The 22,564-nt window shown below is 36.8% G+C and overlaps 2 protein-coding genes across 2 annotated transcripts in view; one reads left to right on the top strand and one right to left on the bottom strand.

Annotated features, from left to right (window-relative positions):
- Positions 1 to 817: 817 nt before the first annotated feature.
- Positions 818 to 11,385, bottom strand: rpl35a (ribosomal protein L35a). The gene is made up of 5 exons (XM_028794962.2): positions 11,317 to 11,385; positions 10,782 to 10,822; positions 9,821 to 9,973; positions 1,094 to 1,238; positions 818 to 893 (listed from the first exon to the last, which is right to left on the bottom strand). Exons 2-5 carry the CDS (start codon positions 10,790 to 10,792, stop codon positions 870 to 872), a joined length of 333 nt encoding a protein of 110 aa, XP_028650795.1. The 5' UTR covers positions 10,793 to 10,822; positions 11,317 to 11,385; the 3' UTR covers positions 818 to 869.
- Positions 11,386 to 11,549: 164 nt separating this feature from the next.
- The window catches only part of iqcg (IQ motif containing G), a 20,370-nt gene continuing 9,355 nt past the window's right edge, over positions 11,550 to 22,564 (top strand). Inside the window, 6 exon segments of the mRNA XM_051922582.1 lie at positions 11,550 to 11,747; positions 13,584 to 13,726; positions 13,816 to 13,961; positions 14,067 to 14,195; positions 14,297 to 14,378; positions 14,453 to 14,614. Coding sequence (XP_051778542.1) covers positions 13,622 to 13,726; positions 13,816 to 13,961; positions 14,067 to 14,195; positions 14,297 to 14,378; positions 14,453 to 14,614 — 624 coding nt within the window. The 5' untranslated portion in view covers positions 11,550 to 11,747; positions 13,584 to 13,621.

Raw genomic sequence — 22,564 nt, 5'->3', positions numbered from 1 at the left:
TGTGCTCAAAACCCAACATCTCTGACTGGAAGGTTTTTGTCTATCCTCTTCTTTGCAAGAATGTTACGACTGCATACATATGACATGGAAACAATGGGCAAACTCCACCATGAAAGCTTTGACTTCAAGCATTTCAAAAAGGGTATTGAGAACTAGCATGAGCTTATAGTAAAGGCAGTATATTGTAATCTAAAAGGTTATGGTTTCAAGGAGGCCACTATCTGCCATTAGGCAAATGTAAACAACTGTGGTATGTAATTAATTACAAAAAAAAAATGACATATTTGCTTGATTTAATCTTTGACTTTGCTCTGCTTCACTCTTGCTGCAGGTCATTTCATGTTTTAGAACAGAAAGCAATACAAACAGGAACTTATTGCTTGAAATATGGATATTTGCCCCTATCAGATATGAAAATTGGTCTTTGTCAGGAGCCACAACATTAATGCTATGCTAATGTGATGGGAAATTTGGAGGTGTAAACCTATTAATCATCATATAATTGATAGAACTTGGGAGAATTGAATTATTCCATACACACTGCTACTAAGCATCAAGTCACGTGTGCTTGCCACATATGAAAATACCTAATGCCTTTTAGTCTTAAAGTAGTAGGCTTATTAAGCATTAACTAAAGTCTCTGTTAGCGTCTACTTAAAATAGAAATTAATGTTGCAGGCAGGCTACCCTGTAAGCACAGACAGGTCAGTACTGATGGGACTGAAGTGCTCATATGTAAAATAGTCAGTTTCAAATGTGCAGCTTAATTAAACCACAACTATTTCCACAAGAAAAGACAAAACTCAAAAAAGCAAGATTGGAAAGAAACTCTTTTATTGTATATACAAGAGATTTTGTACTTGAGGACTTCAGATCCTAGATGGGTACAGCATCTGAAAGAAACAGGACAATTGTTAAATTTGAACAGAAACAGGACAGGAAACAAATGGAACTCAAGACTTCAAAATGTGTCTGCACTCATTAGGCAAGATATGCCTCAGAGCATTAACAGATGTATGAATTGGTAATCACAATTATTTCAATAACCTATTTCAAGGTGTTAGTTAAAATACATTTATGAAATGGTACTCACCACTCGTATTCTATGTCCAATTGCTTTTGCAGGGAGATTGCTGCGAAACTTAGCACGGACCATTCCACTGTTCCCATGAGCACGGGTAACCTTTCCCCAAATCACACGGGTCTTGTTGGGTTTCCCACCAGGGGTTACTGTATTTCTGTAAATAAAGAAACACTTGCTCTTATATCTTAGATTTACACAACCATGTTAATTATGTGAGAATACCAATTATACCCAATAAACCTCAAATCAGAAACATTCTTGTGCCTGTTTAAACAGTAAATGTTGCATGATATAGCAGAGTGCAAACTAAACAAAAACTGGATGAATTAAATATTTTAAAATTATAGCTATTTTAATGTAAACATAATGGGAACAATTAAAACTACACCACCATGAAGGTGTGTCAACACATACCAAAGTGGACTATATATAATGCTTACAAATATAAATGTTCAGATTCATTTGAGATGAGAGTTCAAACTAAAAATCAGACTCTGGTTGAGAAATGGATATAACACATCGTTTTTATCAAGAGGTCAAAAACGTAGTCAAAGGCACCGTTTCAACGACAACAGCTGCTGGACTTGGGAGATGTCAGATGACTGCCTGCTTAAGGGGTGTGTCATTTGCACAAGATTCTGCACAGTGAAACAGACAATGCTTCAAATGTATGGCACCAATAAGTAGCTGAAGAGTCACACTAGCACATTCACAACAGAATCTTCTGTCACCTTTATGGATGGTATATAAGCTGACCATGATTACAGACCAAAGCACTCTGCAAATCCATTCTGCATCAAACCAACTAGGGATCCTCCGATTGATACACCTCCACTTGAAACTGGTCAATTTTCACTTTTCAGCCCCTGCTTTTCTAAGCTTTATGTAAATTTAGATGTAGCTCCTTTACGCAAGGTAATAAAGTAGGGCTTGCAAACCTTTTAAAATCCTTTTGCAGCAAAACTTCATGCAGTGCAAAAAGCATGCAGCAAGTGGAAGTTCGCTTTATCAGTGAATGAGAGGTGGTATATTACTTAAGACTTTACGTTAAGGAAAGAGGAGTAACTGAAAAAAGTAATTTTGATAAGTCTTCCAGTGCAACTACAAAAATATCAAGGAAAGCTACTTTAAGGAATCCAGAACTTTATTTTGTTCTTTAGATTAAAATGGGCACCACTCGAGTGGACTGTATGCTTATTTAAAATGGAGCAGTTTACAATAGTTAATTGGAAAAAGAGACAATATTGAAATTGCTGCTTAGTAAATAGGCTTTTTTTTTTTTTTTTTAATTTGTGCAATGGTTATTATTTGTTGCTAGGCAACATACAGCACAAGTTTTGGTAAGAAACAAGTACTACATTAAAATGTTAATCCAAATTTTATAATTATACCTCAAGAATTACAAATGTCTAGCTGATACACTGAAGAAAAAAAAAATAACATGCATGTACAAGTAGATGTTTATTTTAACGGCAAAAAAGCTGTAGTACATGGTTAAAAATGTTTAAAACTAAGTGCAGGTACAGTGCATCCAGAAAGTATTCACAGCGCATCACTTTTTCCACATTTTGTTATGTTACAGTCTTATTCCAAAATGGATTAAATTCATTTTTTTCCTCAGAATTCTACACACAACACCCCATAATGACAATGTGAAAAATGTTTGAGGTTTTTGCAAATTTATTAAACATAAAAAAAAAAAAACTGAGAAAGCACATGTACGTAAGTATTCACAACCTTTGCTCAATACTTTGTCAATGCACCTTTGGCAGCAATTACAGCCTCAAGTCTGTTTGAATATGATGCCACAAGCTTGGCACACCTATCCTTGGCCAGTTTCGCCCATTCCTCTTTGCAGTACCTATCAAGCTCCATCAGGTTGGATGGGAAGCGTCGGTGCACAGCCATTTTAAGATCTCTCCAGAGATGTTCAATCGGATTGAAGTCTGGGCTCTGGCTGGGCCACTCAAGGACATTCACAGAGTTGTCCTGAAGCCACTCCTTTGATATCTTGGCTGTGTGCTTAGGGTCGTTGTCATGCTGAAAGATGAACCGTCACCCCAGTCAGAGGTCAAGAGCGCTCTGGAGCAGGTTTTCATCCAGGATGTCTCTGTACATTACTGCAGTCATCTTTCCCTTTATCCTGACTAGTCTCCCAGTTCCAGCTGCTGAAAAACATCCCCACAGCATGATGCTGCCACCACCATGCTTCACTGTAGGGATGGTATTGGCCTGGCGATGAGCGGTGCCTGGTTTCCTCCAAACGTGATGCCTGGCATTCACATCAAAGAGTTCAATCTTTGTCTCATCAGACCAGAGAATTTTCTCTCTCATGGTCAGAATCCTTCAGGTGCCTTTTGGCAAACTCCAGGCAGGCTGTCATGTGTCTTTTACTAAGGAGTGGCTTCCGTCTGGCCACTCTACCATACAGGCCTGATTTCTTGGATTGCTGCAGAGATGGTTGTCCTTCTGGAAGGTTCTCCTCTCTCCACAGAGGACCTCTGACAGAGTGACCATCGGGTTCTTGGTCACCTCCCTGACTAAGGCCCTTCTCCCCTGATACGCTCAGTTTAGATGGCCGGCCAGCTCTAGGAAGAGTCCTGGTGGTTTAGAACTTCTTCCACTTACAGATGATGGAGGCCACTATGCTCATTGGGACCTTCAAAGCAGCAGAAATTTTTCAGTAACCTTCCCCAGATTTTTGCCTCGAGACAATCCTGTCTCGGAGGTCTACAGACAATTCCTTTGACTTCATGCTTGGTTTGTGCTCTGACATGAACTGTTAACCGTGGGACCTTATATAGACAGGTGTGTGCCTTTCCAAATCATGTCCAATCAACAGAATTTACCACAGGTGGACTCCAATTAAGCTGCAGAAACATCTCAAGGATGATCAGGGAAAACAGGATGCACCTGAGCTCAATTTTGAGCTTCATGGCAAAGGCTGTGAATACTTAATGTGCATGTGCTTTCTCAATTTATTTTTAATAAATTTGCAAAAATCTCAAGTAAACTTTTTTCACGTTGTCATTATGGGGTGTTGTGTGTAGAATTCCGGGGAAAAAAATGAATTTAATCCATTTTGGAATAAGGCTGTAACAGAACAAAATGTGGAAAAAGTGATGTGCTGTGAATACTTTCCAGATGCACTGTATATTTACATTTAAGCAGTGTTTAGTTAATACTATCAATTGTGCGAGAGAGGGTGTATATTTTTTGTCCAAGAAATGGTGAAAACTACCTTAAATTAAGCTGTTACAGAAAAAAAAAATGACAGCTTGAAATTATGAGAAGCATTTTCTTTTATGTCATATGTATTTTTGTACATATTTACTAAGTTTGTAAACTTAAGGCAATTTTATTTTAGTATTTTTATGGTCACTGAACAGTAAGCCTACAGAATTGTATTTTGCTAATAAAAATTAAACACAAGTAGTCTGTAGTTTAATTATAAAAATACACTTTAATACAGGACATAAAGCTTCTATGCATCTGGTTATGCAGGAGCTTAGTTTAAAATGTTTTTTAAAGAGGAAGAAGAAAAAAAACAGAATCAACTGATCAAGTAACATGAAATCAGTGATCGGTATCAGCCTTTAAAAACCTGATCGGAGCATCACTAAACCCAACCTCAAATACAACTTATCCATCTGACACCTTAGCAAATGCTCATCTGCTGTTCAAGACTGCACTGAGCAGCAATGGTTGCTTACATGTTCCCAAAGATGAGCACTATTTTTCTATGGAGCTTTTTCAGAGATCAACACTTAATGTCATTGGTTGGAGATTAGTAGTATAAAGCATATCCCATGCGTCACTGAGGGAAACCAGACCTCTCAACTGCATATCTAGCACGACCAACCCTGTTATTAACCCTTCATATGTAACAACAGGTTTTTCTACGGTGAAACTGTCAGAAGTGTGTGGCAACACATTAAGTAAACTCAGAATATCACACACAGTAAAGCAAGCCTTCCCAGATCTTAACCAGATTCCAAACAAAAGGAACAATCTTCATAGATGTCTTGAATTCTTCTAGTTCAACTACAGCTATGGTTCAGCAGACCAAGTACATCAAAAAGGTGTGTAATGACAAAGTTATCAAAACCTGTAATGACTCAATTTCATATCCAAACTTAAATGTGTCATTTGACTAAAGGCAGACACTAATTTTTCTGCAGTCAAGGCATGAAAAACATCGAGATGATTGTATCTGCAAATTATTGATTGTACCAGCATTATCCTTTATCAAGAAAAACTTCTCAATACACCAAAAGTAAAATTAGCTTGATTTAATAATTTTGGACAAAGGTTTAGTAACGGATTACCATGACCTCTGTAATGCATGAAGATAAAGAGCCACATGATAATTCCCATATCATTCCTAAACTTTACCATTACAGATAATGCTTTTAAGATTATTGTCAAAGTGGTGATTGTTATTTCCACTACATGGTAAGTTTACAAATGACTACTGTTAAATCACATATTAATCAGATTACTAGGAAAGCATTTCTTCACTTAATATAGCAAATGTTAGATCCCTTATAACTTTAAAAGATGCTGAAAAATTAGTTCATGCTTTTGTTTTTAGTTCACTATATTACTGCAACACACTCCTCTCAGGACTACCGAAAAAAAGACATCAATCGGTTGGAACTAGTGCAGAATGCAGGTGCCAGAACCTTAACTAGGAAAAGAAAATCTGAGCACATCTCTACAGTTTTGATGTGACTACACTGGTTACCTGTGCCATTTACAATTGACTTTAAAATACTGCTTATTGTTTACAAAGCCTATATTTTGGAATGCATTTCACTTTACACACCAAATCGTAAACCTTAGCTCTTGAAATGAGTGTCTGCTTATAATTCCAAGACCTAAACTTAAAAGAAGTGGTGAGGCAGCCTTCTGCTGTTGTGCACCTAAAATCTGGAATAGCTTACTGATAGAAATTTGCCAGGCTAATAAAGTGGAGCACTTTTTACAATTTTAGTGTAACCCTGATATTCTGTGTATGAATTTAATTATCGGTTTTAATCATGGCTCCGCAATCCGTACTAACCCCTACTTTCTCTACTGTTCTTTTTCCGGTTTTCTGAGGTGGTGATCTGCGCCGCCACCACCACCTGATCAAGACAACATGCAATCCCTACATTGATGGATTGAAGAAGAGATGTCCCACTGACCATCATCTAATTCTTGCAACTGAAGCCTGAAAACCACGAAGACTGATTTAGATAATTTATGTTAGGTAGAATTCCTAGTGGGGGCTGGGAAGTCTTGTGGCCTCGGAACCCCTGCAGATTGTTTTTTTTTTTTTCTTGTCCTCCTGGCCATCAGACCGTACTTATTCTTTGTTACTTAATATAAATTAAGACTTAGGAAATACTATTTTTTTTTTTTATATACTTTTCTTTAATCTGTAAAGCAGTTTGAGCTACATCATTTGTATGAAAATGTGCTACATAAATAGATGTTGCTACTGTCCTAACTTTTCTTATAAACTCAATTATGCATAGATAGATAGATGGATAGGATAGATGGATAGGATAGATAGGATAGATACTTTATTAATCCCAGGGGGAAATTCACATAATGAGGGATTTATTATGTCCATTATGGACTGAAATTTCTGACAAGGAACCATACAAGCCCACAATTTTAAGTACTATAGAGACATCACTATCATGGTTTGAGGCCCTTTTAAAAATCAAAAAAAAAAAATCATGCAGACATTCAATTTTGCATTGAACACTCGTAGCTGTAATCATACCTTAGAAATATCAAAATATCTGGTTTTGATAGTAAAGTTGTATCCAATTTAATAATACAATTGAAGCCTGAGGGGTCACAGTCAAATATTTCTTAGCCAGTGTACCCTAGGAAGGCAGTGTGGTGTAGCGCTGTTAAGGCTTTGGACTTCAAACCCTGAAGTTGTGGGTTAAAATCTCACTACTGACATTATGTGACCATAAGCAAGTCATTTGACCTGCCTGTGCTCCAATTGGAAAACCAAGAGAAATGTAACCAATTGTATGAAAAATATAAGTCACCTTAGATAAAGGCACAAGCCAAATAGTAGGTATACTAAAAAATTTAGTGTCTGTGCTCTCCATCAACAGACTTTTTCTAGTTAAACCAGTTTACTATATATGTCCATGATACAACATGGTTTAACTGGCAAAACTAATTTGTTTTAGTGAGAAGGAGCACCACATTTCACTCTGTGACTTAGCTCATAACAGAGGAAACATGATGAAAATTAAAGAAAATTTAAAACACAATAAATACACAACACCAAATATGAAAATTCAAATGTGCATCCCTTGCAAAGGCATTTAATACATTGATATATATTAAGTGCAATATATAAAGCAGCTAGCTATCAGGCTAATATGAAACTTACAACTATTTCTTTGATAGTTAATCCATTTTGTGATTAATTTTAAAATCGTTAAAGCCCAACAGGCTGCTTTCACCTCCATACAGACAACATTTAAAAATGTTTTTGATTAGGTGATAAATTAGGGATTAACATCCTTTAAGTATATCTGCTGTGACAGCACATAATTTACTTTCCAGTGTGAAACGTGAATATCTGTAGCTGACTAATAGTGTTTTCACTGTCGAATTACACTTCTGATAACATTTATTTCTCCTGAAAAATTACAGTATTTCAAAATGCACATAATATCTACAAAAGGCACACAGACATTACATTTTTGCATCACACACCACTCTAAACAGGCAAAGTACAGAAAACAGCATCTGTGATAATTTAAACTACTAGCAATGTATAAACCCTTTAAACATTGTGATTTATCTTACCTCCAGGCGCTGTGCAAGAGGCAGCCTTTTTACAGAAGCTATATATTTCTCACCATTTTTCTCTTTGTTCTAAACTTATTTACTAGTTACTAGTCTTATTTTAATTTAGAATTGATTTGGCTTTCCCCTGATAGTAGGTACTATAAATCAGATAAATCCATTTTACATTTTTTGAAAAATTTTCTCCTGGGGGCAAAAAGATCAATTTCATTAATTTTTCATGCATTTTACAAAATCTTCACAGGGCATCCTGACATTAAATTAACAAACAGCTAGTCACAGTTTTCATTCCACTTGTGAAGGGAGCACTACAACAGAAGATAGTAGTGTTTATTTAAAATGAATTCATTGCTCTTACCAACAATGCTACTTTAATTAGGGAAACTAAATGGCCTATTCAAAAACCAATAATGCCAGAAGAGAGATCTGAATTTTCAATTACACATCTGGCACAACACTGTGATTTGATAATGAAATTATATGGAACAAATCCCATTCGAATAAACAGGACACCTTCACCGTAATACAATTTCAGAAACAAATGACTACTGGAGCATATTGGGCTCAATTACTTTTTTGAACTACTGCAGAAATCTATGTTGGATTAAAAAAAAATTCAATACAAGTAATCTGCCTGCTGACAAAGACAGGGAAAGTTTTGGTCAAAATGTCCAGTTACTATTTTAAACAGATCCTAGGACATTACTGATATTATGCATGTAAAGTGTTAAACAGAAGAAATCTACCAACTAAAATTTGCCATTCCAATCACCTAGTCATACTATCCTTATAGAGCCATCAGATTAACCAATTCACTTTATTAAGAACTCACATGTAGATATTAGGTATAAAAACTGTCACAAGAGAAAAATATGACAAAACACCAAGCAATACAATTAAGTACTTCTTAATGACAACCGATGCGCTTTGTCTGGAAGCTATTAGACTGAAACTGCTTCACTCCTCTTCCCTGGTCAGCTGGCCTATCCTAATATAACTACCGGTACGTTTCCAAATTACAATACTTAAAATAACACAAATTTTATAAAGTCCTTAGATATACACACATTAAAAGGAGGTGTAACTGATGAGTGTGTTTTGTTTTTACATGTAAAGTACATTGTTTTTGGCTTGTAATAGGAATCCTGCTGTGTAAGTAACTGAAGAGAATTCACTCGTAATAGAAGAAAACAATGCTTTGAGGCATCAGCTAGATTCAGTGAAACTTGCACCATTGTGTATCAATCCAGTTGTTGAATACTATTTACTTCAATACTAAAGTGTTTCAGGACATACAGCAATACCTGATCTTCCAGTAAAATATCGATATTGAAATTGAGAACAAAAAAAAAAAAAAAAAAAAAATTCTTCAGTCGAACAAAAATGTTAAGTTTATAAATTGTACAGGTTATTTCTAAATTGTTCTCATTTTAAAAATCATTTAAATTGGAAATTAGGCAGAACTAAAACGCCTACTTCTGTATTACTGAAAAATATGATGAAGAGTAAGAACAGTAATACTGTTATCCATTAGATGCCATCATCCGTAGCATTTTTTTTATTTATAGGGTAAATGTGTAAAACTGTACACATAAAAATAAATGCAACTGAATCAACACACAGGTAACAACCCTATCAACAGGTTACTCTCTTCACAGAGGAGGACAGGAAGGAGATTAACAGTGTCATAATGTGCATCACAAACACCACCAAATTGTAGGTGACAAGAACAATGTATTTCTACTCTCTCTCATGTAGGCCAAAATTTTGTGAAACAAATCCATTCTATAATTTTGTTCAACCTCAATAACCACTCAAGGACAACAAAACACTTGTAACAAGCTTGCTTTTAGCCCATGGATATTCTACAAGTAATGCTTCCAAGCATATTACTGGGTCACCTACTTTTTTGCTTTGTACACATAGGCACAGCGTTTGCCCAGGTAGAACTCTGTTTCCATGCGAGTGTATGCACCTTCAATTTTTAGCAGGGCTGTATGTTCACGCTGGTTACGCAGACCACGCTTGTAGCCAGCAAAAATAGCCTTGCTCCAAAGTCTGTTGAAAGAAAATCTACAATTAGCAAGTAACAGCAAATATAAGGATATACACATATTCACCCATCCAAAGTTATTTATAACCTATTCTTGTGCATGTAGTGCACATACATAAACCTTATTACATTTCACGCTTCACTGAGTAGGTTATATTAAAATATATACACACACACATACATACATATAACATTGTGGGTAAATAAAACGTCAATTTAAAGCCAAGATATATTCAGTAATTTACTTTAAATAAAAAAATTCACTTTCAACCAACAACAAAGATTGAATGGGCAATTTTACACAAAGAATAAACTTTTAAAAATGCAAACTGAAAATCCGAGTAGTAAAAATGTCAACTGGTATAAATGTTCTTGCATGAAAGCTGCAAGTTATGAACAGTACCAAACTGGTATTATTCACACATAATACAAGCTGACTTGTAAAGGAAGAAACCTTGCCAATATGAACTGTCAAATGCGACAGAATCGTATCTGAACTATGTCCAAATCACTTACATGAACGTTACCACAATAAGCAGGGAAACAAGATTTTGTGTCCTTTACCTGAAAAGTTCTCGAATTTACAGGAATTCTGCAGTAACATTGATTTTTCTATACTACAGTATCAACTTCTAATTTTCTGCGTTTTACGAATCGAACAAAACGAGTACCAAGTAAGATTTGTGTGTCTGCGTGCGTCAAGGGTGCCAAATAAAAATGAAGCCCGTGAGACTAGATGACGAAATGCATTCTCAAATGAACCTGAATACCTATCACCAAATCTAGATCGATAGCGATACAAAATCAACTCACCTTCCCGGCATCGTGGTTGTTCAACTGGAGCACAGATAGGCCTGCAAAATAAAGCGTCAGTTGTTTAACTGGAGCCATGATAGGCCTGCAAAATAAAGCGTCAATTATCATTTATACTTCTGACTGTATTAAAGACAATGTCCCTATGTGAACACTACACACTCAAGACTCCCTTGGAAGCCATCAAAATTCTGGATTTGTATTTTTCCATTTAACTCCACGACTTCTGCTCCATTTGCAAGCATATTGTATTGTTACGGTTACTCTTTTTATCACAATTTACGGCATCACTAAGCCGGTTGTTCAGTATTTATTCTCTGGCTCAAACTAAAGCTGAAGCCAGGGAGGAAAGCAATAGCGGAACCACGGCCCAGTATCCAAATGATATCTTCATAATCCCTTTATCATATCGGACCAGACTTGCTTATATAGGATCTTACGGATACTACATTTCAAAAGCAGGTTTTATGGGGAGAATTTATTTCTGCGAATACATGGTACAAGCATTTAATGCAACAGCTTTTACTAAGCTCACCTGTACTCGAAATCAAGATGGACGAAAAAGACCCAGCGCATGGCCTGACGGGTAATTAACGAGTTTAAGGAGGCCAAGTATTGCCTGTGTATATACAAATATATAAAAAGTAAAAAGATGGAAGGCGTTTTTGAGATATAATTTGTAATACGGCAATTAATATTACCTATTTTATTTTAATATGAAACTCATTTAAGAAGTAGAATGGCAAAGTAGTTACAACTGGAGGTCCTGCACTGGCGTTGCCTTGGCGACGAACATGTTTGCAAGCGCCGCTTATGTACAACGGTGTATGGGATTGCCTGTATAAAATAAAAATTGGTGAGATGACCGGGCGACCAGAAGCGACCTGTTATAATCTGCATGAGTTTTTACTAGGACTTTCTAGTCGATCTCGCGAGAGCCGATTTGAAAACACACGCTAAAAAGAGGTATTAGTGTCCGTCTGCAGTTATGCCAAAGCTTTGCAATTAAAGATACTTCACTTAAAGATACTAAACAGATTAGCCAGCATTTCATTAATATTATGTATCGTGGGATTATGGGATTTTCCATATTCCTTATATAGAATCTGAATTATTTTTAGTTTAGTACACGTCAAACATCATTGATGTCGCAGTTTCACTGGACACGGGTAGTCTCGCAGGTCCCGGAGTGCGCGTGTTCGCAGTTGTTAAAAAATGCCTAGTTAGCGAGACACATTAAACAAGAAATCTGTGAAACGCGCAGATGAAGGTTTCGTTTTACAATTGCTGGATTTAAAGACCATCGATACTAGATTAAACTACTGGGTTACAGTAAACAATTCTACGTACGAGTGTACATCCCACCATTAAAAAAAAGAGAATTGCTGCTGACAGATTTGGTGAGGGGTAGATGACTACATATAGAAACAGGTTTGGAAGACTACAGGAAATACAAGAATGAATTTCCGGTGCTTAGATGGATCAAGAAGTGGTATTAAAATAAAGTAGTTTTTGTAGGATATTGGTTCTTAATCCTAAAGAAATTAGTAACCTGAGCAGAAATGGTTAATGAAGAGATGGATTTATAGGTGAAAACTGACTACTGAGGTTACATACCAACTACATGGGTAAGTAAGGTCTAATGCTGGACATTTATCTACACTTCAAACACACTTGTATAGGTGTTGAAGTGAAGGGGAAGAAAGGACTAATGCTGAGCATTTATCTACACTTTGGTCTCACATGTACAAATGTTGAACTGAAGGAGTAGTGCACCACCACTGAACTTTATCTGGACATTGGTTATGAAAATTACTTAAGAATTTAAGGAATTAAATCTTATAAAACTATAGACATCACTAGGTTTGTTTAAATGAATAACTGAATGTGATGTATTGAAGCTTCTGTATAAAGGTGAAATGGGAGATATTGTTCTGCTGTATCTCAGCTGTTAAAGTGGACCATTACTGCTAAACATTAAGCGTGTTGAACTTGACCACAGACGGTAATCTGAGCCCACAATATAGCTCAGCTCACATCACTTCCCAGGTATGGTACAGGTTAGAATTGGGGAAATAGTTCACCAGAGAACCTTAGCTAGAGGCAGAATAATGATACTTAGAATAATTTTGAGTAAAAATATTGATGCAGAAAACTGGATTATTGCAAAAGGATATGAAGCCCATGGACCATTGAGTCTGACAGTTAAAATTTACTGGAGATGAATTGGTTACTTAGAATTAGACAATGAAAGTGTACTGGGAATGAATACTTCATTTAAGCATAATATGGTGTGCTACAGCAAGTGGATTAAATTACTATAAGTGAGCTATGCACCTTTTCTTTGAAGAAATACATATGTATGGTTGGAAATAACTCCAAAGTTTGTCCCCTGGATTTATTTACTAGATAAACTGTTAAAAATACAGTGTTAGCATACACACTTAGCACTTTTTTCACAAGATTCTAGTTTAGAAGTGACACTAATATTAAGTTAACTGGTGATTCAGATTTGAATAATATGACAATGGGTTTGCATATGTGTACATTGTAATAGACTGGTGTTTTATCCAGTTTAAAGACTCTGTTTTGCTCCTGATGTTATTGAGATAGGCTTCAGCTTTTTGTTTTGAAGAAATACAAATAAGGGGTTTAGAAATCAGATGGATAAATACATAAAATGTCAAATTTAAAGTAATAATATCTTTAAAAAAGATCTTGCAAAGTCTGGGTTTATCAGAGGTAAATTTCAGATTTAGATGAATCTGAAGTTCAGTAATAATTTTACCCTTTCCTTTTTAGTCTAGTGCTATTTGGATTTCAGTTCAGGAATTACTATAATGGAGGTCCTGTCAGATCTTGAACGGCTTCGTGTTTCTGTTGTCCTAGAAGATTGTCTCGAGCAGCTGGCCATTCTTGGAAGAAGCTTGCCAACCTCTAGCAAGGTGTGCACTTTATCGGTGAGCTTAGTTGTCCTCTCATTGAAGATGACATCATGTGCCTTTAATTTGCTTTTTGCAAACTTGCTCTGCAGCCTTCCTTCGGTGATATACGATCATCAAGGTCTGAAATGCGGGGAGATCATCTAGGGGATATGACAAGTGATCATTCAATGACCAGAGATCTTGATGAGACCACCTTCAGTACCACAGATGGTCTACTCAAGGTGCAGTGGGACAGGTCAGAATACACAAAAGTTTGTTGCTCTTAGTATTTTTGGTTGTGTTGAATTTGTTCTAATAACCTACTCCCCTTCCCCAACCTTCTTTCTACCACCTCTTACAGACAGTTTGCAGAAGCTGTGATCAAAGACACTTTGCAGGAAGTGCGCTCAACTGGTACATTCCACAAGTTGCTGCAGGCTGTTGAGATGGAGATGGATCAGAAGGCTGGTCTCCAGGATATAATTGCCAGGTCAGATGTTTAAGCAACTTTAGTTTGGACATCTGATTATTCTGAAGCTAGTAAGTTGTAAATGGGCATCTTCAGCTGACATGGTTTCCAATTTAATACAGCGAAGAAGAGAGTCGCCAGAGGATAAAGTTACTACAGAGAAAGTTACAGGAGATAAGAGAGGAGAAGGAACAGGAAGTGCAGGTAGGCACACAAATGTCAGAAAAAGGCAAATTCAGTGTGTTCTTGTTAAATTAAGACGTTCCGACTTCTTTCAGCGACGCAACGAAATGATCGCTCACTTAAAGGATCAGCGTCAGGAGAAAAAGGCCAAAATGATCCTAGAAGAGAAATATACAAAGAAAAATGCAGAACTGCAAGTTTTCCAGGAGCAGAAGAAGTGTCAGGAACAAGAACAGGACCTAAAGAACCAAATTGAGGTACAGTCTGTCACATGTCCATGCTTCCTTTTAGTGCCCCCCTTGCCTTTTGTCCTTGATATTCAGTTGTGGGGCACTTTCACACATTCTTTCATTGGTAGAATTTATGGTTACTTATCAAGTGGCAGCATGACATCAGACAGTAAGTGGAAATCCACAGGAACACGTGTGAACCTGCATATTTAATATAGAGTGCATCCTGGCTATAATATGGGTACTAAATCCTGTCAGCAATGTTAGTAGACCACTCTAAAACTCTCCATTGTTTCACAATATTTTTAATTTATTGAATTTATTTATTTATGGACAACCATCAGCAGCATATTTCTCTACATTTGAAAAGTGTTTTAAAACTTATTAAAAAATGCATTACTGTGAATAATGCAGGAAAAGTAGAATCTTTCCACCTGTAATGTGAATTAAAGCACTTTTTTGACTTATTGTATATACTGTAGTGAGAGTGCTACCTCTTAGCATTCTCTTAGTCATGACCTAAAAAAGCCAAAAGACTACACGTCTTCAAAAGACAAAATCCTGTTTTTCCTAATAAACACAATAAGCTACTCCTCAGCTCATATTCCTAGTCCCACCTGCATCTGTGAGCTTATATCTTATAGCACTGGCAACAAGTCTATGGGAAGGGGAGAAGGCCAGTTGCCATCAAGGAGTGTTAGCACCTAGCATCTTTGCTCTGTAAGCCTCATCTTAATCACCATTTTCAAAGATGTGGCACCATGTCTGCTTCTGTATTTTCATACTCTAATGTGACACTCTAATCCTTTTTTCCAGGAAATATATTTTACTGTCAATATTAGAGGATTTAAATGATTGGTTAGGAAGAAGGGATCGAGACAGGGACTGTTGTAACACCATCATCCCCATACTTCAAGCCACAAAGCACTACTGTCCAAACCCTTCTAAATGTATTGTTATTTCTTATTCAACTACTGCCTTTATCCAAGGTGATGTATAACACTTGAAAAATACAACTCATTAAATTTCACAATAACACTGGCATGCCCCTTCATAAATAATTAAATTCAGTCAACATCCCAATGTGATATTTCAGAACAGCTCTCTTTAATTCAAAAAATCCCAAGTAGTTTTGGAAAGTACAACATTAAAAAATGCCTTGTATAACCTGGCAATCTTTATCTTTATATATAATACGCTACCGTGGCTGTTCATTTGCCTGTCCAGGATTTTAAATCACCTGTAGCTCGCAAACCATTTGAACTATTGACCTGAAATTTGGAACACATATACTACATGACGTCTACTATCTGCTTTCAGGGTAATGATTGACCTCCAAGGTTATTCCGCTTTTTATTTTATTGTAGAATCAACTTTCGGTAGCAGCCAGCAGGGCGGTTGTGCAACGCATGCATAAGGGTGCCGTTATCATCACTTATCCGTCACTTCCCCTACCCTCTTTTTTTTTATCTTAAATCATTCTTGAGGCAGGTTGAAGACTTAAGTGCCAGCTTAAGTGAAAACTTAAAGTAAACGTACTAATTGCAACACAAACACTGCCTTAATCAGTTTTAACCCGAAGAGATGCCGACAAGAAGAGAAGAAGCGGGGCCCATAAGGGTGGAGAAAAGAAGAGCTGCTCAGAAAGCAGCAAGCACATCAACCTCTGAGCAAATGAATGCTAAACGTACAGAGAAAAGAGTTTGAAAACTAGGAATGCTCAAGTCAAGTGTATTCGCTACACGTATCTGCAAACAAATGAAAATTATTACTCGAAAAAGCGAAAATATATTCACCACAGACCAGGTGTCATTGAAACAAAAGCAGAATAAAGCGAGATCAGAAATGAAAGACAGAGTAGAAAGCAAAGTTAAAACGTCATAAACAGGTTAAACGAGGGGGCCAAACACATGGACAGCAGGTTACAGATAATGAAAACCGGAATTCAAAAGCTTCAAAACAAAAGCTCGACTGACCGTGATACAAACTGAAACGGGAAAACACTACGGGGTCTGCAAGTAGTCCACAATGCACCGCATAATAGTACGGACGGAGCTCCGTATTAATAGTGGGAGGCCCCAGAGTGACACGGGCGAACGCTCCGTATTAAACGTGCGTCATCCTCACACGTAGCTGCCCAGCAGGCTAGGGTTCAAACGCCGGGGGTAGGCGAGCAGGGGGCGGCCCCCCTTGTTACTGGTATGAGAATAATAGTACAACCAAAGAACTGTGTGCTTTTTTGCAAAATGTAAGACACTTAATCAGTTTAATGCAAAGCCTGTGATGTATGACTATAATTTTTAAGATGTGTCATTTGTTTCATGTGTTTAGGCTGTTTTTTTATGAACAGATTCCAAAAACAGGAGAAAAATAATAATACAGCAATAATCAATTTTGAGTATTATACAAAAATAACCAGCTTTTAGCCCAGTTGCAAAGGAACTGAAAACAGCAAACCATGTAGGGTTAGCAACTACAGTTAGGTCCATAAATATTTGGACAGAGACAACTTTTTTCTAATTTTGGTTCTGTACATTACCACAATGAATTTTAAATGAAACAACTCAGATGCAGTTGAAGTGTAGACTTTCAGCTTTAATTCAGTGGGGTGAACCAAAACGATGCATAAAAATGTTAGGCAACTAAAGCATTTTTTTTAACACATCCCTTCATTTCAGGGGCTCAAAAGTAATTGGACAAATTAAATAACTAGAAATAAAATGTTCATTTGTAATACTTGGTTGAAAACCCTTTGCTGGCAATGACAGCCTGAAGTCTTGAACTCATGGACATCACCAGATGCTGGGCTTCCTCCTTTTTAATGCTCTGCCAGGCCTTTACATGCAGCAGCTTTCAGTTGCTGTTTGTTTGTGGGCCTTCCTTAAGCTGCGAAAACAGAAAAAACCCATCTGAGAAATTGCTTACAATATTATGAGTGGCAAAATCTACAGTTTGGTACATCCTGAGAAAGAAGCAAGCACTGGTGAACTCAGCAAGCAAAAGACCTGGACGTCCACGGAAGACAACAGTGGTGGATGATCGCAGAATTATTTCCATGGTGAAGAGAAACCCCTTCACAACAGCCAACAAGTGAACAAACACTCTCCACGGGGTAGGCATATCGATATCAGGTCTACCATAAAGAGAAGACTGCATGAAAGTAAATATACGAGGGTGCACTACAAGGTGCAAAGCCACTCATAAGCCTCAAGAATAGAAAGGCTAGATTGGACTTTGCTAAAGAACATCTAAAAAAGCCAGCACAGTTCTGGAAAAACATTCTTTGGACAGATGAAGCCAAGATCAACCTCTACCAGAATGATGGCAAGAAAAAAGTATGGAGAAGGCGTGGAACAACTCATTTACCAAAGCATACCCAAATCATCTGTAAAACACGGTGGAGGCAGTGTGATGGCTTGGGCGTGCATGGCTGCCAGTGGCACTGGAACCACTAGTGTTTATTGATGATGTGACACAGGACAGAAGCAGCTGAATGAATTCTAAGGTGTTCAGAGACATACTGTCTGCTCAAATCCAGCTAAATGCAGTCAAATTGATTGGGCGGCGTTTCATGATACAGATGGACAATGACCCAAACATACAGCCAAAGCAACCTAGGAGTTTATTAAAGCAAAGAAGTGGAAAATTCTTGAATGGCCAAGTCAGTCACCTGATCTTAACCCAATTGAGCATGCATTTCACTTGTTGAAGGACTAAACTTCAGACAGAAAGGCCCACAAACAAACAGCAACTGAAAGCCGCTGCAGTAAAGGCCTGGCAGAGCATTAAAAAGGAGGAAACCCAGCATCTGGTGATGTCCATGAGTTCAAGACTTCAGGCTGTCATTGCCAGCAAAGGGTTTTCAACCAAGTATTAGAAATGGACATTTTATTTCCAGTTATTAATTTGTCCAATTACTTTTGAGCCCCTGAAATGAAGGGATTGTGTAAAAAAATGCTTTAGTTGCCTCACATTATTATGCAATCGTTTTGTTCACCCCACTGAATTAAAGCTTAAAGTCTGCACTTCAACTGCATCTGAGTTGTTTCATTTAAAATTCATTGTGGTAATGTACAGAACCAAAATTAGAAAAAAGTTGTCTCTTCCAAATATTTATGGACCTAACTGTAAGTCTGGAGAGGTGCATTTTGCCTCCGTTTTCCTATATTTATCTCCAAACTTGTGTGGAAACCCAGGAAGCATACATTTCTATAATTAGTGACACACATAACTCAATTTTCTTTTCTGATCCTAAGTGTTTAACTGAAAATAAGTAATGTGATTTTTTTGCCAGAAGGCAGAATAAGAAAATGTTTTAATGAGAACATTTTTAAGCCATGTCACCCACTTTTTTAATAATAATAATTGTTGCAACAAAATATGTAAGATACTGTAGATATTAATGTGAAAAGACTGTCCATCTTTATACAGATTTGCCTTAGTGACCGTTTTCCTTCTGAAAGTCTAAATATTGTGATGTTCACATGATTGCTTAGGGTAACTGCCTGAGCGTGCATGCACTAGTGCTTAGTAGTGCTTCCTATCATGCTGCTTGGATAGGCACAGGCTTCCCATGATTGTTGGGGATGGCTGCACCGCTTGAGTGTCTGCATACCTGTCTAATAATTGAACAGCAGTATGTAGCATTTTCTTTTCAACAAATTTACTACACTGTATTGTGTGACTTTCACAGTAGGTTCTAAATTTATAGCATCCCACTTTGTAGAACATTTTGTGGTTCTTGAAGGCTTCTAAGTTTTACATGAGTTTAAAAAATGAATGAATGGATTTATTGGTAACAATATGAGAAAACAAAATAGAGCAATTACTGTAACACCAAAACTTCATTTTCAGTCCAAATTGACAGACTCTTGTAAGGTTTTCTGTTTCTCTTTCTCATTGTCTCTCTGATTCCTAGCGAGAGAATAAACTTTGTATTATCCCTCTCCCTAAGAACCATTGACTAGCCATGATTATCTGTAACAGAGTGTCTGTGGTAAACCATAATACAATTATAGGCAACATATTTCCCAAATAGACAATCAAGTTTCAGGAAAATTGTTTTTCTTAGCTTCTTTTGTGTGGTTAGTTTATTAATTCTGTTAGATCTTAATGCTTTAATTCAGTGGGGTGAACAAAACGATTGCATAAAACGTTAGGCAACTAAAGCATTTTTTTAACACAATCCCTTCATTTCAGGGGCTCAAAAGTAATTGGACAAATTAAATAACTAGAAATAAAATGTTCATTTCTAATACTTGGTTGAAAACCCTTTGCTGGCAATGACAGCCTGAAGTCTTGAACTCATGGACATCACCAGATGCTGGGTTTCCTCCTTTTTAATGCTCTGCCAGGCCTTTACTGTGCACTTTCTGACCAACAGCTCTCTTCTACTTACACTTGCTCTAAACATCGAGATGCCTTGATAACCCTATGGGCAAGAAAAACAGCTATCTTCCCACACAATGTGTTCTAATATTTACTTCAACCACTCATGAATATAAAAAACAAAGTATAGAATTCAAAAGCAATGTGGTGTTTATTAAAGTATAAGAAATACCAAATAGAAGAAGATAAAATAGACATAAAATAGATAGCAAAGTCTGGATGTATATAGTCCTTAGAAAAGGCAACTGAAAATCAGTATTGTCAAGGGTGGATGTTGTCCTGGCTGGCATTTTTATTGAGCAATCAGCATTATGCATAGGTTACATTCTCTGACATCCAAATCAGATGGTCTCATGTCTCGATCTCTGATGCCTCCTTGACCTTTGGACGAGTCATATTTATGTTTAAAATTTCTTGTGGGACTGCAGGATATGTGACAACGCACACATTTAGCTATCCTTATAATGGATGACTCTGTTGAAAGTCTTTGACCTTTTTACAAACCTGCGTACTGCTTGCCATTCTCTTGTTATAAACCAATACAGCTTCTGGTCCATACTTATTTTCTGTTTTCAGTTTATAACCTAATTAAAGTAGCTTCTCGTTCTGTGACATACTTGTTTTCCTTTCTCTCTACCATTAAGTTGTAACCAAGTAAAACAGATGCATACATTTTCTAGTATAATACATGAAGAATGTATGAGAGAGAAGAACATTCATTATGAATTGCCTCTGTAGTTAAACTGCTTTTAAGAGTCCTGTAAACTCAGTTCATCATGGTTTGTTTGAGCAAAATACTTAGTATAAGCAGTCTGCAGTTTCAAAAACTGAAATAAATACTATCCAAACAGTATGGTATTCTGAAGCTAACTGCTTCCCAATACAAAGATGCAAAGTGTAGTCATAATGCATTACTAGTTGCATAAGACATATTGTGAAGGTGAACCTCATAGTTGATCACAATGGCTAATGTCATGAGGGAGAAAAAAGGTCCAGCTTCAGAAATAAAGGAGTTTTGCCCTTCTGAAGTATTCATTCGCTCATCACTTCTGGACTATGCCCTTTCCTCTGATTCCAATTAAGTATTTAGAAGGAAAGGTGTCAGCTCTCATGAGGATTTGAAACCATGATTGTAACTCATTTAATGTGTTTTTCTATGTATTTTTCCCATTTTGATTGACTATTAAAACAAGAAACAAGCCACCATCCAAACAATGATTTTTAGGAATTTCTAATACCTCATGTTTGCATTCACTGTTAATGTCTATGACCAACAGGATTGTTTTCTCTCAAAGAATTTACTTTGACTCTTTTTCATAGTGCAGAAATCTAAACCACAAAGAGAAACCTACCTGTGAAGTTTTAAATGCAAGCTCAATGTTTCTGATTAATGAAGAGCAGAAGACTGTGTATGAGAAGAATTCCATCCAGTGTTTTTGACACTACTATGTAATAGTAATTGGGGTCCACACACTGGCCAGTCACACCCTCCAGGCTTGTTGAAGCTTTTGATGCCATTTCAGAGCTAATACCTAACATGCAGGAATGTAGATTCAAGGGTGGATATCAAAGTAGGATGGATTTAAATCAGCCATAATTGCAGTTGTAGTCTAGGGAGACATGATGATAGTCAAGTATTATACTTTCAAAAAGAAAAAATCATGTTCAGAAAAAGCAAAAGAATACACATTGAGGTAACAAAATAAGCAAGCATATGCAAAAGGGAGAAACACAGACATCTGTCAGGGAGTTTGTACATCAAAAAGCTCAAAAACCATACAACAAAACAGTTCTTTAAAAAAAAGGTAAAGTACCCTATAATGTGACTGCTCCCTAATAATTTTACCAAGCAACAGGATGAAATGGGGGAGTCTTAGAGGAAAACAGATGTGAAAGAAGAGGTGAGCATGCTGCCCAGAAATAAGGCTTGTTCTTGTCCATATATTAGTGTTGATACAGGTTAGGATGTTAACTTGTGTTGTCTTCTCTATCACTTGTTCCTTTAAGTTATTTCTTCTGTAGCTTATGGACTTTCAGTGATTCAAATAGTAAGTACTTTCTGGCTAGCTTGTGTGCTGGTAATCAGGACATAATCAGTCTTTTTGTTCAATAGAGGACACACTTCTTTCAGTTTATGGATCTAGTGCTGTTTTCAAGCTTGGTCTGAAGTACAAGTTGCCACTAAACTCTGTGGCTCCATATTCTGTAACATTTCAGTACAAATGTATTTTATGGAGGAAAGATAGTGGCACTTTCAAATCTCTGCCTCTTTTTTGAAAGAGTTAGGGGAATAGATTGATTATTAATGAACAGCCTGCTCTTCTCGAACATTTCCCCTATTCTGACATTTGTCTGTCTGGGACCATGTCAGATGGTAAGAACCCTTTATCAGAAGGTGAAAAGCACGGTCTGCTCTTGTGCAAAGCTTTACGATGAGTTGTTCTTTTGTTATTCACTGGAACAGAGTCCATTTTGGGCACAGGAAGTGTGTACACCAAGACAGTCAAGGATGGACAGGTCTATCTGTCTATCTGAGTGTCTACTTGAGCCTAAAAAAATTCTAAAAATACCAGAGAAACAAGTGAAAAT

This window comes from Erpetoichthys calabaricus, chromosome 2, assembly GCF_900747795.2.
Source record: "Erpetoichthys calabaricus chromosome 2, fErpCal1.3, whole genome shotgun sequence".
Taxonomy (NCBI): domain Eukaryota; kingdom Metazoa; phylum Chordata; class Cladistia; order Polypteriformes; family Polypteridae; genus Erpetoichthys; species Erpetoichthys calabaricus.
The sequence above is the reverse complement of the archived record's forward strand: the minus strand, read 5'-3'. Positions and strand labels throughout refer to the sequence as shown.

Excerpts from the sequence above, each read along its gene's own strand:
- rpl35a (XM_028794962.2), bottom strand. Across the intron at positions 1,239-9,820 it reads TATGTGTACAAAGCAAAAAA|AAATACAGTAACCCCTGGTG; the intron begins GTAGGTGACCCA and ends CTTTATTTACAG. Across the intron at positions 894-1,093 it reads TTGGACATAGAATACGAGTG|ATGCTGTACCCATCTAGGAT; the intron begins GTGAGTACCATT and ends TGTTTCTTTCAG.